This window comes from Terrapene carolina, unplaced genomic scaffold (assembly GCF_002925995.2).
Source record: "Terrapene carolina triunguis isolate 2854851 unplaced genomic scaffold, T_m_triunguis-2.0 Scaffold69, whole genome shotgun sequence".
Taxonomy (NCBI): Eukaryota; Metazoa; Chordata; order Testudines; family Emydidae; genus Terrapene; species Terrapene triunguis.
In genome coordinates this window covers 63,177,737-63,192,935 of record NW_020664420.1, presented here as the reverse complement: position 1 = coordinate 63,192,935, position 15,199 = coordinate 63,177,737, and the positions used below count along the sequence as shown (strand labels likewise).

The window sequence follows — 15,199 nt, the reverse complement described above, 5'->3', positions numbered from 1 at the left end:
AGCGGCAGTCAAAAAAGCAAACAGGATGTTAGGAGCAACAGAGGGTCCTGTGGCACCTTTAAGACTAACAGAAGTATTGGGAGCATAAGCTTTCGTGGGTAAGAACCTCACTTCTTCAGATGCAAGTAATGGAAATTTCCAGAGGCAGGTATAAATCAGTATGGAGATAACGAGGTTAGTTCAATCAGGGAGGGTGAGGTGCTCTGCTAGCAGTTGAGGTGTGAACACCAACGGAGGAGAAACTGCTTCTGTAGTTGGATAGCCATTCACAGTCTTTGTTTAATCCTGATCTGATGGTGTCAAATTTGCAAATGAACTGGAGCTCAGCAGTTTCTCTTTGGAGTCTGGTCCTGAAGTTTTTTATTGCCCTTATATAAATCGAATACTGCGTTCAGATGTGGTCTCCTCATCTCAAAAAAGATATACTGGCACTAGAAAAGGTTCAGAGAAGGACAACTAAAATGATTAGGGGTTTGAAACGGGTCCCATATGAGGAGAGATTAAAGAGGCTAGGACTCTTCAGCTTGGAAAAGAGGAAACTAAGGGGGGATATGATAGAGATATATAAAATCATGAGTGATGTGGAGAAAGTAGGTAAGGAAGTTATTTACTTATTCCCATAATACAAGAACTAGGGGTCACCAAATGAAATTAATGGGCAGCAGGTTTAAAACAAATAAAAGGAAGTCCTTCTTCACGCAGTGCACAGTCAACTTGTGGAACTCCTTGCCTGAGGAGGTTGTGAAGGCTAGGACTATAACAGGGTTTAACGGAGAACTGGATAAATTCATGGAGGTTAAGTCCATTAATGGCTATTAGCCAGGATGGGTAAGGAATGGTGTCCCTAGCCTCTGTTTGTCAGGGGGTGGTGATGGACGGCAAGAGAGAGATCACTTGATCATTACCTGTTAGGTTCACTCCCTCAGGGGCACCTGGCATTGGCCACGGTCAGTAGACAGGATACTGGGCTGGATGGACCTTTAGTCTGACCCAGTATGGCCATTCTTATGTTACATAAAATAAGTTTATCCCTCAAGAAACAAGAGTGGAAGTGTGCATCAGACAACTAGGCTTCCCTGTAGCCATGAATTCAAAATAAGATCAGAACTACCAAGATATCCAGTTCTTATTTCATACTGAAATATTTGAGATGGTGTAGGTAATTTGCTGTTGTGAATATTCTGTTATTATTATTCACTGACTTTAGTGATTTAAGTGCCAATGCCATTCAGCACTTAACATGCTTAATGAGCTGAAATGCTTTGTTTAATCAGGGTTTTAAATGGTTATACTTTCACTTGTTTTTAATGCCAGTCACCCAATTTATCTTTTAAAAGGAAAACAGTAGCTGGAAAATGCATTTTTTCCCCACCAGCATGTAGCTATACCAGCTAAATAAACACACAGCTGCAGTTTGAGTAGGTCATAAATCAGTTTAACAGTTACGTTTTAGCAGTAGTAAAATTATCTAAAACCAATAAGGCTTTTATCATGATAAAAAGAGATCTTCTATGATCCAAGCTATTATTTTTGAATGTTCCAGTGTATATATTATATATGCATATATTACTTGTCAATACATAATATCATGCTAAGACAGTACAGTGACAACCACATTTTGAATAAAATATTCCAAAAACAGAAATGCAGTTTACATTATGTTGCATGTTAGCTAAATCCCATTTCAACTAGAGGACTTTTACTCTGGAAGAGCTGAACTGATTTAATTTGTACTCTAAAGCCTTGTCTGCACATAAAAATTGTAGCATTTTAACAATACTTGTACAGTTAAAGCAAAACTACTTTAGTGTGAACATACTTATATCACTATAAAGGTGCCTTATACTGGGATAGCTATGCCCATAGAGAAGGGGAATAAGCTATAATGGCTCTTTTATATTGATATAAGTGTGCCCATCCTAGGATTATAACAATTAAACAATTTTGACAGAAAAAAATAACACCCTTATTAAAAACTGTGAGGACAAAGCATTAGAAATTTCCTCCTACTCTCAAGTCAGATATATTTATTTTTCTTTGATACCAAGGCTAAAGCACAGTCAAACAAAAATATTTATAGAAAACATTTATGCATGAAAAAACAACATACATAGTCTATTACACAGACAATTTGACTATCTTGTGCGATTTAGGAATACTTTATATTTGTTCAATTTGGCCATGCCAGCAATGACATTGCCAAAGTGCAAGTGAAATGCACTGAATAGATATCTGTAAGTATCTTTTCTCCCTTCATTTTGCTCAAGTTGATTTGTTTTATAGCTCATCTAAGGGTATGTCTTCACTACCGGCTGGATCAGCAGAAATATTAGTCCTGTTTGCTATTTACTATTTAAATGCTGGATGTTTTGATGTGGGTTTGGTTTATTTTTGGTATTTCAACACCAAAATCCTCCTTAACAACAGGCTTATAGTTTATAGCTTAGCATTTCCCCACAAATGGGGCCTAAACTCATTTTGTTTTCTATTTCATTGCAATCCCTTTCCTGACTCTCTCCCCATCCTTTAACATATTAAAAAACAATTTAGAACGCACTTTTTTTCAACACCAGGAATTATATGCTGAGACCACTCGATGGTTCTCCCTGATCCCCCCAACCCCCCGCATGCTTCTACAAAATCTTGAGAGAAACTCCTTCAACAAAACATCTGCAGCACAGCTATATTTCACATTTTTCTGGCCACAATGGAAGCGGCAGCCAGTATGTCCCTCGGCCCACGCACCTTCCAGCAGCTCCCATTGGCCTGGAGCAGCGAACCACGGCCATTGGGAACCGCGATGGGCCGAACCTGCGGACGTGGCAGGTAAACAAACCAGCCCGGCCCGCCAGGGGCTTTCCCTGCACAAGTGGCGGAACAAGTTTGGGAACCACTGCATTACAGAGTTCTGTTTCATGCCCACTATAGCAGTCTTCATTGCTGGGTGACTATGCTCTGTGTAGAGACCAAGAGCAGTTCAAACACTTGGTGGGAGCCCTGGTACTGTAAGCCGTTCTCACTCTTTGCTTTTCTGCTTGGACAGCATGTTAAAGTTCTCCTACTTTTGCTTTTCCTTCTCTTCTGCTTCCAGGTAGGGAAGTTTTTTAAATGTACTTTTTCCTCTTTGTTATAACTTTTGTCTTGTTAAACTGGTGCTTTGAAAACCTTCTTAAACCCTGCACAAGCGGCGGAACAAGTTTGGGAACCACTGCTATAATGTATTTGATATATATTTTTAAAACCACCTATTCTTATTACAGGAGGTTTACTTTTTAAAAAGCAAGAATTATCTTCCGGATTTATTATACCTAGTTTTGCAAATTGGCTTTTGCGTGTCAGATTTTAGAAGCTAGAGAACTAAACATTGTTGTACCCATTAAAGTTATGTACGAATATAATAGGCATTTACATGTTAAATAACTGTTTCAGCAAAGCAGGAATACCTTACCTGTAAGATTCCAGAAGATCTACAATCTCAGTCTGTCCAAAATGTTTAGCCCAATCCAATGCCATCCTGCAACAGTTACAAAGTATTCTTTACTGTCTCATTCAGAACTACAAATACCTAATATCAGTCAACTACAGATTCTATGTACTCTTTAAACACTTGTCGTACTCTCATCACTGTAGTATCCACCAGATATATGTTTTCACACTTGAAAGCACATGATATCCAAATAATAGAGTATACAGAAATCCCCGCAAAGTAAGTTTGCCAGCTCTGTGCAAGAGCAAGAACAAGCAAGCTATAGCGAAAAATAATTTTTTGCTTCTTCTGTTGGAAAACATAAGCCTATGTACAATACTGAGTCACACTTTGTATTTTTCCTTCACTACTGCCTATACTCCACATGTAAGTGTTCTGAAATGGCATACCTAGTATTCTCTGAAGACTAAGATTCATATGCTCAAAGATGTGGTTTTTAAAATTAAAATTCCTCTGTTCATTATTTCCTTATAAAGCCAATTTTACTCTTCTCTCCCTAAATCAAATCTGTTTTGCATGTTTCTGGTATCAGTATCTGCCGGATATAAATCCACTGGCAGACCAATTCCTACTTCATTTTCTATTACAATGATCTACCGTGATCTTAAGTTATCTTTTCTAATATCTAGAACAACAAATTAATGGTTACAGATGTGTGAAAGTCAAGGGATATTATATTTATAGACAGTACCACAAGTCATTCCTGAAGAGAAAGAAGGTCCAAATAATACCATGTACTCTCTTTTCAGTCTTGCATATATAGCTCCCAATTAATACAAATGGCAAAGCATTTTGACCCTGGTCCACTGCCTATTGGAATAAATGGAAAAACTCTTGTTTACTTCAATGGATTCTGGATTAGGTCCATTGAAAGGGGAACCATATGCCAGTACACTTAAAAACAATTCCAAAGCAAAGATTTTACAAGTAAATATTGAAAAGCTTTTGAAAATAGAGAAATGACATTAGGCAGAAAGAGTAAAGAAAACAGGGTAGAATTTAAAAAAAAAAAAATTAATTTGTCAAGACTATACGGTAACATTAATCAAAATATGCAATTATTCCTGGTTGTAAACTGAAAACTTGTCTATTTAGAAAACAAATCAGATTTTGAAAGAATTCAATTGTTTTTTTACCAGCCATTGGATGATTTGCTGTGGACATTTGCTCCCATTCCAATCAGCTGTTCTACCTGACTTAAGAAACCTCTCCCTGAAGCAATCATTAGTGCAGTTGCACTGGTTTCACTGTGTCTGTAATCAACTAATGAGGAAAAATTGAAACGTTAGTGTTTTGGGCAAAAAGGAAATTCTTCAAACAATGTTACTGATTCCTCCAAACATTATATTTAGCAGCATTGCTAAAGTCCACCCACCTACGAAAAGATTAGTTTCTGGATGAAGGACCAAAAGATTCATTTTTCCCATTGTCGATCCTCATGAACTTAACATTGTATTACACAAAATGATTCTATAAAAATATGTACATTTCAAGAATACTGTGGTAATAATCAATAATCAAGGACACAATCCATTAATCATACAAATCTTAAGTCAATTCTCAAAGAGGTATTTGAATGTAAAATTAAACAAAAATTAAGAAACTAAAAGTGATGTAGAATTCTTAGCACTTAACTCATTACAAAATAAAAAAATAATGCAAAGTCTCTGTAGGAAGCTGCACAGCCCAGTAAGAAAAACAAGTTTACTAAAATAAGAGAAACCTACCACTGACATTTTCAGTTAAGATAAGGTGAAACACCTGAGCAAAGGCATCAACATCTTTATGCAACCATATATCGGAGAGACAAGAATCCATTTCTTTTATCAACCACGGTTCAAGGCAATTCACATCTTTTTCAGTCTGAAAAAAGATAATAGACTTGAAAAACAAAAAGTATTTGAATCTTCACTAAAGCAGTTGCTAATCTAATGTTTTACATTCTTCACACACCCACTCTCACCCACCCTCCGACTCACCCACCCCTCACTATTTTAATAATGTGATACTACGCCAATCCACTACATTATCACAGGAAAACAAGTTTCCAGCTTTCATAAAGTCTGGAATTGTGGCATACAAAAGTCATGTCCTCAAACTAAATTATTATTATTAAAAGGACAAGAATGGTAAATCTGGGCACTACCTAAATAAAAACAAAATAAGTTTTTAAAATAGGATAAGATCTAATGCTTTATAAGGATTTAACAAACAGTTAAGTCATTTTCACTTATCTGTAAAAGAGTGGAAGAAAATATTCTAAACAGCAACTGAAATAAAAACTTTTCATTTAAAAGCATTTGTGTCCCTCTACAAAACCTCCATATCAACAATTTCACTAGAAACCCATTTTCTACACTTATTAAACACAAAACTGTAAACATCACTGTCTCTAAACATGCAGAGCTATAAAATTTATAATTCTATATGTACACCTCTACTTGTAGCCTATGCTTGATTCAGTCCTTTACTATATCAATTTTGTGACAAACACTTTCAAGGAGCTGAAAGTTTCTCAGATGAATACCCATATAATATTGGAGACCAGGACTTATCTTCACATCGTCACTCAAGAGTGAGACACACAACAGTTAAGAATAGACTACAAACAATGCCATCTAAATTAAACTAATTTGGAACTGCAAAGAGGGTTGTAAAGAAAGAAGTAACTTCAGGCAATTACTGCAAGTGAACGTGTCATTTATTCCCTTCCTACTACTGCTTACAAAGGAACAGTCCCTTATTTTTAAATATATACAAGTGTAAGACTTTTATAATATGGTTTAACTAATAAAATGCTATGGTTAAAGGACATACCATTATAAGCAATCTCATCTTTCTACATAACAAACACTATATATTAAGTAAAGATGATAATTGGATGGCAGGTACAAAGTTTTAATCAAAAATACCTTTAATCTGTACTTGAATAAATTTGCCAGGACGGCCTTAAATCTGAACTTTTTATTGCATTTTTCCATCAAGTATATTCTGTCAGACATTTAGATAAATAGCCAATGTTACTTAAGAGTGTGATACATTAAAGATTAACTGTAAATGGTCCCTACAAATCCTTTTATTGTCTCAATGACTTCCATATCAATTTAGCTTAGTTTACAACAAAAAAAATGATTTTTCCAGAACTGCCAGTTCAACTTGAACTCTGAAAGGGATGGGTCACTACACAAGTATACGCAGTATAACTGTTTTGTCACTGAAGCAAGCAAATACGACTTAGAAGACACAAATGAGGGGCAGGTGTGTTGAGTAAAGAAGATTTTTACAGTCACTTTTGTGACCATAATAATATTTTAACATTAATTCATTGTTCTTAGCAATGTGATGTCTTCTGAGAGATATTCATTCACGCCTGCCACCAAGGGATTAAAAAAAAGTCTTCCATTTTAAATATTACTGTTAACATTTCAAGCAGAGCACACTACTTTTTCCACAGGTTTATAGGATCTATCCATAATTTAGAGACTAACAAATTTATTTGAGCATAAGCTTTCGTGGGCTACAGTCCACTTCTTCGGATGCATAGAATGGAACATATATTGAAGAGCTATATATATAATATACATATACATATACACACACACACACACACACACACACACACACAGCATGAAAAAGTGGGAGTTGTGTTACTTACTTGGCCTCTGAGTTGGTAAGAGAAAAAACTTTTGAAGTGATAATCAAGATAGCCCAGTATAAACAGTTTGATAAGAAGTGTGAGAATACTTACATGGGGAGATAGATTCAATGTTTGTAATGGCTCAGCCATTCCCAGTCTCTATTCAAGCCTAAGTTGATTGTATCTAGTTTGCATATCAATTCAAGTTCAGCAGTTTCTCATTGGAGTCTGTTTTTGAAGCTTTTCTGTTGCAAAATTGCCACCCTCAGGTCTGTTATTGAGTGACCAGACAGGTTAAAGTGTTCTCCTACTGGTTTTTGAATGTTATGATTCCTGATGTCAGATTTGTGTCCATTTATTCTTTTGCGTAGAGACTGTCCGGTTTGGCCAATGTACATGGCAGAGGGGCATTGCTGGCACATGATGGCATATATCACATTGGTAGATGTGCAGGTGAACGAGCCCCTGATGGCATGGCTGATGTGATTAGGTCCTATGATGATGTCACTTGAATAGATATGTGGAAGAGTTGGCATCGGGCTTTGTTGCAAGGATAGGTTCCTGGGTCAGTGTTTTTGTTCAGTGGTGTGTGGTTGCTGGTGAGTATTTGGCTTCAGGTTGGGGGGTTGTCTGTAAGCGAGGACAGGTCTGTCTCCCAAGATCTGTGAGAGTGAGGGATCATCTTTCAGGATAGGTTGTAGATCTTTAATGATGCGCTGGAGAGGTTTTAGTTGGGGGCTGAAGGTGACGGCTAGTGGTGTTCTGTTATTTTCTTTGTTGTGCCTGTCTTGTAGGAGGTGACTTCTGGGTACTCGTCTGGCTCTGTCAATCTGTTTTTTCACTTCAGCAGGTGGGTACTGCAGTTTTAAGAATGCTTGATAGAGATCTTGTAGGTGCTTGTCTCTGTCTGAGAGATTGGAGCAAATGCGGTTGTAACTTAGAGCTTGGCTGTAGACAATGGATCGTGTGGTGTGTCCTGGATGGAAGCTGGAGGCATGTAGGTAAGGGTAGCGGTCAGTAGGTTTCCGGTATAGGGTGGTATTTATGTGACCATCGCTTATTAGCACAGTAGTGTCCAGGAAATGGACCGCTTGTGTGGATTGATCTAGGCTGAGGTTGATGGCGGGATGGAAATTATTGAAATCATGGTGGAATTCCTCAAGGGCTTCTTTTCCATGGGTCCAGACGATGAAGATGTCATCAATGTAGCGCAAGTAGAGTAGGGGCATTAAGGGACGAGAGCTAAGGAAGCGTTGTTCTAAGTCAGCCATAAAAATGTTGGCATATTGTGAGGCCATGCGGGTACCCATAGCAGTGCCGCTGACTTGAAGGTATATATTGTCCCCAAATGTGAAATAGTTGTGGGTGAGGACAAAGTCACAAAGTTCAGCCACCAGGTTAGCTGTGACATTAATCAGGGATACTGTTCCTGATAGCTTGTAGTTCATCTGTGTGTGGAATATTGGTGTAGAGGGCTTCTACATCCATAGTGGCCAGGATGGTGTTTTCTGGAAGATCACCGATGGATTGTAGTTTCCTCAGGAAGTCAGTGGTGTCTCGAAGATAGCTGGGAGTGCTGGTAGCGCAGGGCCTAAGGAGAGAGTCCACATAGCCAGACAATCCTGATGTTAGGGTGCCAATGCCTGAGATGATGGTGCGTCCAGGATTTCCAGGTTTATGGATCTTGGGTAGCAAATAGAATACCCCTGGTCGGGGTTCTAGGCATGTGTCTGTACAGATATGTTCCTGTGCTTTGTCAGGGAGCTTTTTAAGAAGATGGTGTAGTTTCTTTAGGTAATCCCCAGTGGGATCTGAGGATAATGGCCTGTAGAATGTGGTGTTAGAGAGCTGTCTAGCAGCCCACAAAAGCTTATGCTCAAATAAATTTGTTAGTCTCTAAGGTGCCACAAGTACTCCTGTTCTTTTTGCGGATACAGACTAACATGGCTGCTACTCTGAAACCTATCCATAATTTGTTTATTAATATGTGGCTATAACAGTTACATAAGGCAATTTAATTTTATGTGGGGGAGAAAGGATAGACTACTAATATAGATATAGCATATTTGAAAATTGAATTCTGACAAAAAGAAAAGCATACCAATTGACTGAACACTGTGTCACCACCATCATCCAACAAGTCATACTCTTCAGACACACTTGGGACAGATCTCTGTCTTTGAGATTCTGGTTTGCTAGTGTTGTCTTGAGCAGAATACCATTCTGTAAGGGTGGTTTGCTGTTTCTCCTCTAAAATATTTATAATTTTAATAAAGCATTAATAAGCAAACATTTTATTATCCACATTTTAATACCCACTTTTATTTATTAAAGATAATTAACTTTAAAATTGTATTGGATACATTACCACGCATAAGTACTTTCCAAAAAACATACATAGTAACCCTGTGGTTAGAATGCTGGCTCAAATCCAGGGGCAGTTTCTAGTAACTAGCAAAGATCTTCCAAAGTTTCATTACTGGAAACCTTTGCTTTAAGAGTAAGGAATAAAGCCATAATATACAGAAGGCTCAATCCTGAAATGATCAGGACAAAGTACTATTGACTGTAATAGAAGAGGAGTTCCAAGTAAGGAATTACTACAGGAATGGACATAAAATTTCTTACTTCTCTGCAAGTAGAAAACTTTTGAAATGATCAAGAGGAATTAAATAGCTCCTAGACAAACATAATGGAGACCGTAACTGGTCATTATACATATTTCTCAGAAATATAAAAGCTTTACTAGGTCAACAGTGATTTATCAGTTCTATATCAAGTGAGCAACATGAATGATGTACACTATATAATGATGCCTCATGTTAATGTTAAGTTTTAAAAGATATTTTGTTAATAGGTTATACACTGAATAAGTTGGGGCTGGTTTTTGTTTTTTTTTAAAATAGGGACATGTATGTCTATTTAGCCTCACCATAGTCTTCTTTAAACTGGTTAATAATTGTGAGTTTTTCTAGATTCTACTTTTCTTAAATATCCACCAATTGGAAAGACAAACAAAACCCCTATATATCAATAGTCATTGTTTCTGTGCACTGCAGACATTGTGTTGTGTGGATACAATTACATTCTATACGGTACCTGTTGATATTATGATGCTTGCACACAGCTAAAAGTAAACAAGTGAATTATGTGGGATTCTGATTCATTAGAAACAGTAAAACAATGTTTACCAAGTGGAGAACAAACAAAAAAAATGTAAAAAAGAAAACAGCAGGAAATTAAGTGTTATTTCGAGTTTTTACAAAATGTACCACAAAAAGGTAAAACATTTAGGGCCAAAAAAAATGCTTCCTTTGATCCACTGAAGTTTACTATTCAATATTTTGAACAAAAATCTATTTCTAAACAAAAATGTTTGTCATGTTTTACTACTAGAAAACATTTGCTACCAATGTCTCTTTTCCCCACCTCAAAATAAGTATACTAACCTCGCTGTTTTTCTTTTTTGTATTTTACCATCTCTTTATTTGTATATCCTGTACTTCGTAAGGTATCTTCCAGAAACATCTCCTTAACGTCATATGGTCTTCCTTGAACTGAAAATAGAAACAATTAATATTTAGTATTTTTAGATTTTCCTTGCCTCCATTAGTTATCCTTAAATGATGAAACCAATACATCTGCCTTGGTATGGAGAAGAAAAAGATTTCAACAAATTTCTAAGGGCTATTTTAAAGATTCAATAATAATTCTTTCAATAAAAAGTTATAACTTTGGTAGAGGTTCATTTTATTCATAATACTGGAGTCAAGGCAGATGAGCATTTTACAAGAAGGTTGAAAATACCAGCTGGGAATTACATGCTCAAAGTTATTAGAGCTTCTAATTTTCTCTGCATCAAGCTGAACTCGTTCTCTTGTCTTTATACCCCACTTTATTCCTTTACCTCTAAAACACAGAAAAAATATAAAAATACTCTGTAAAAATAATGCACTAATCTAGAATGGTTACAGAAATGTTTCAAAATCCAGCAAGCTCAGGAGTGTGTCAGCACACAATTTCAACTTTGATTCGCTTAAGTGTCATAGGTTTAACAAAGCCTTATTCACATATTTTGTTATGCTTTAATGCGATAGATAAATTCTAGTTAGGAAAAAAAGGATCTTAAAATTAGTCAGATTTAGTACTTGCGCATATAATATCACTTGACTTACTGTTTATCACTGGGCAGCTTCCAAAATATCTGATAAAGAGATTTACATCCAGGGCAGCACTAGAAAGAATCAGTTTCAAAGTTGTCTGTTTTTGCAATATGTCTCTTAACTTTGTTAGCAAGAAGTCACTGAATCGATCCCTCTCATGTACTTCATCCTGTAACAAGAAGAAAAAGGACAAACATCCCAGATCCAGGATCATAATTTTTGAGAAAACTGTACCCTTTGCTAACCTATATAGATGGCCAATAAATTACACAAGTATTTGTCAAAGGAAATACATCTTTATATCATGAAGTAAAAAACTGTAGAGGAGGGATTTTGCACAAGTATCTCAGAGCAGAATTTGCCTGCTGAAACTTATTATTAAAGATGACGCATGATCCACAAAACACTGCTAGATTTTTAGATCCTCAGTTGGGTTTTCAGACTGGCAGTTACAAAGCAATCTCCTTACTCGATAACTGAACAAATCTGATCTGCAAATCACTGAGACAAACCTGGATCCCCACAACTTAATTTTTATAAAATAACTTTTCAGATTAACATTTACCATAAGAGCAACAAAACAAAAAAAAAAAAAAAATCAATCCTCCATGAAGGATAATTTAGTCACAGGTAGCTGGCCAGAGATTATTTACATCTTGTAACTTTTTCTAAAAAGTCAAAAAACTCAGAACCACTAAATTGTGAAGGTATCTTGCTCTATGTAACCATGTGTTCCTATGATTGTTACCTTTGTTATGCTTTCTGTTACAATCTAAAGCAACACACATTAAATTGGTGTAAGCTCTTTGGAGCAGGACCTCTCTGTATGTTTGTACAGTGCTTAACACAATAGGGTCATGATCCTGACTGTGGCCAGAGTGCTCAGCACTTTGCAGTCAGGGCCGGCTCTGGCTTTTTCGCCGCCCCAGGCGAAAAAGCCTCCGGCCGCCCCCCCCCAAAAGGGGGGGGGGCGGCCAGAGCCCCGGGGGGAGGGCAGCGAGCCCCGGCGGGGGCTCCGCTCTCCCCCCGGCGGCCAGGGGCAGGGCGCCGGGGGGGAGGGCGGCAGGAGCCCTGGGAGGAGGGCGGCGAGCCCCGGCGGGGGCTTGGCTCTCCCCCCCCCCCCGGCGGCCAGAGCGCCGGGGGCAGGGCAGCGAGCCCCGGCTGGGGCTCAGCTCTCCCCCCCCGGCGGCCAGAGCGCAGGGCGGCGAGCCCCAGCAGGGGCTCGCCGCTCTCCCCCGGGCGGCCGGGGGAGGGCGGCCAGAGCGCCGGGGGGAGGGCGGCGAGCCCTGCTGTGGCCCGACTCTCCCCGGCGGCCGCCGCGCCGCGCCGCCCCCCTCCAGGTGCCGCCCCAAGCACCAGCTTGGGTGCCTGGTGCCAGCCCTGTTTGCAGTACAGAATGCTTATAGAAGTGTTGCTTCAATTTAGACTGCAAACAGAAATGTGAGACACATGGAATTCTGATACATGCTCACCAGACTCCATAGTATCAACATGAGCTGTCCTAAGACTAACTGTATTTAGCTCCAAAGAATGTTGCAAACAATTCAGGATTCTATCCTCCCCTCAATATATCTGTATACTCTTATTAATTTCAAATATACACTAAAAAAAACTGAGCTCATTAAACTAGCAGGCAATATTTTTAATGCAGAAAAACATACAAACACATGAACTACTATATAGACCAGCCAAAGGCAGCAAATACAGTAATTATGATTCAGATTCTGCTCAGCTGACATAAATATTTGAGACTAAGTATACTATACAGCCAATTAATGAGAAAAAATAAGGCCTGATCTCACAGTTGTCAAGGACTCTGGAATGTCACTCTACATGAACACGTAAGGGTTCTTACCACAATAACATGTGTCACGGTCGATAGTGTGCTGTCTCCAGCCATTAGCGTACGAAGTAATACACCGTTAGTGCAAAATGTTAGCAGCGTCTTTGGAGAAACCCTAATTAAACAGTTATGAAACAGACATGTTCAGTTCTTTGCAATGTTCTAAATTACATAGAATTTAAAATATGCAATCTATCTTTCATATTCTTATTAAAAATGAATGCTACTCAAAAAAAAGAATTAACACCTGGTCACTAAGAAATGACTCCTTAACGTAAGGTCAGATTCAGAGTAAAAATGCCTAAAATCAGAACCTTAAGAATATACCTGTATGCCAACCTGACTTTAATTATATGTAAAATCCATAGGATGGCTTAGTTTGTAAAAACATGCTCTTGAACTTTCCAGCTTATACCACTGAAAAATATTTTCAACTGTCAGTGCTTGAAATGAGCCAGGTCACACCAACCTGGCTTGCAAGCCAGTCTTTTTAGGCTACAGCTACACTAGAGAGTTTACAGTGGTGGAGCTACAGCGATGCAGGTGTGCAGCTGTAAGTTCTCTAATGTGACTGCTCTAAGCTGACAGGAGAGAGCTCTCCGGTCTGCTTAACTATCCAGCCCCGCCGACACAGCACTGTCTATACAGCGCTTACATCACTCTGAGGGGTGGCTTTTTCACACCCGAGTGCCATAAGTTATACTGCAGCAAATGCTAGTGTAGACCGAGCACCTAGAGGCTTCCATCTTGTTCTCCAGAATCTCAGCTCTTATGTCAGTAGAGCCCAAGTAATTATATTTTAAATATCTGCAAAATTGTATTGTGCTCGCGTCTCATTTTGGTGCCCCCATTAGGCAACGCGAGGTGTGTGGGCAAAGCCTGGGAGACTGCCACTACTTTTCCCCCACCAATTCAAGCCCCAACAAATGCTTGACTAACATCCACCTCTAGCAAGAGTTTTTTTCTTGCAGACATATAAAGCGTAGCAGCAAAGGGAGACACACAGGATAACAGCTAGGAATCCATTCAGCCTCTCAAAAAGAAGAAACCAGCCTAAAGGTATCTTACCTCTCCATCCCTAACCTACCTCTGTTCAGATTGACATCTGTGACTGCCTCTCCAGCTTCTCTTCCTGGGTACCCCCCTGTCATCTAATGCTTAACAGGACTAAAAAAATAAACTACTTTCCCTCCCAAATGCTCCCTTCTTCTTCTCCTCTTGTCAATTACTGTTGGAAATTCCACTATCCTCCCAGTCTCTCTCCCATTCCCCTCGCACATTCAAGCTCCTTCTAGAATCCTGTTAGCTCTTTTAGGAGATATTGCCTAGGAAAACACCCGCTCCTGTCCATCTCTGCCACCAAACCCTACAGAAACTAATTATTCCTATCCTAAGCTACTGCAACCTCCTCTTCTCTGGCCTGCCAGACAGACACTCATTTTGCCCCAGCCCTCTTCAGACTCTCAAAACGGTCTTGCAAGTCCATTTTACTTGACATTTTCATAATCTTTAGCCCCTCTTAAAAACCCTTCACCAGCTTCCTGTGACTTTCTCCATCAAACGTACGCCTCTGTATTCATCTTCAAGGCCACCTACCTCCTTCATTGCTCTGCTTGTCACCTTCTGCACTCACCTTAGCACCTCCACTCCACTCCTCCCACTTGTCCCCACACCTCCTTCTGAATGGCACCATATACCTGGAAACCCCCAACCCCTACGTCCTCTGTCCAGCCAATCTTTCCCCCCCACACTTTAAAAAACACAGGTCTCCCAACAGTTTGATAAACCTCCTGCTGAAAGGGTTAGCTAATGAACAAATTAAAATAAAAACAAACAAAACAGGCAAGGGCTCAGCTAATTTTTGTTTCCTCCTATTTTCTACAAGTTTAAACACTATTTAGTGTGTATTACGTAATTATTTAGAACAAGGCCCTGTCTTACTAGCATATCTTCAGCACGCCTAAGACTTTCAGAACTATACAAATAATGAATAAAAATAAACTTTTTTATTTTCACTAAAATGAATTGGGGTTTTGTGCTTGAGGAAAAACTTAGATCCACATTTCCTC

At 38.8% G+C, this 15,199-nt stretch overlaps 1 protein-coding gene across 1 annotated transcript in view; it reads right to left on the bottom strand.

The window, feature by feature from the left end:
• The window catches only part of YTHDC2 (YTH domain containing 2), a 46,751-nt gene that overhangs the window by 21,284 nt on the left and 10,268 nt on the right, over positions 1-15,199 (bottom strand). Inside the window, exons 6-12 of the mRNA XM_024200649.3 lie at positions 13,143-13,245; positions 11,300-11,456; positions 10,574-10,681; positions 9,226-9,374; positions 5,215-5,350; positions 4,624-4,750; positions 3,449-3,514 (exon numbers count right to left, since the gene is read on the bottom strand). Of these exons, the coding sequence (XP_024056417.1) occupies positions 3,449-3,514; positions 4,624-4,750; positions 5,215-5,350; positions 9,226-9,374; positions 10,574-10,681; positions 11,300-11,456; positions 13,143-13,245 (846 nt within the window). The remainder of the gene's footprint in view (positions 1-3,448; positions 3,515-4,623; positions 4,751-5,214; positions 5,351-9,225; positions 9,375-10,573; positions 10,682-11,299; positions 11,457-13,142; positions 13,246-15,199) is intronic.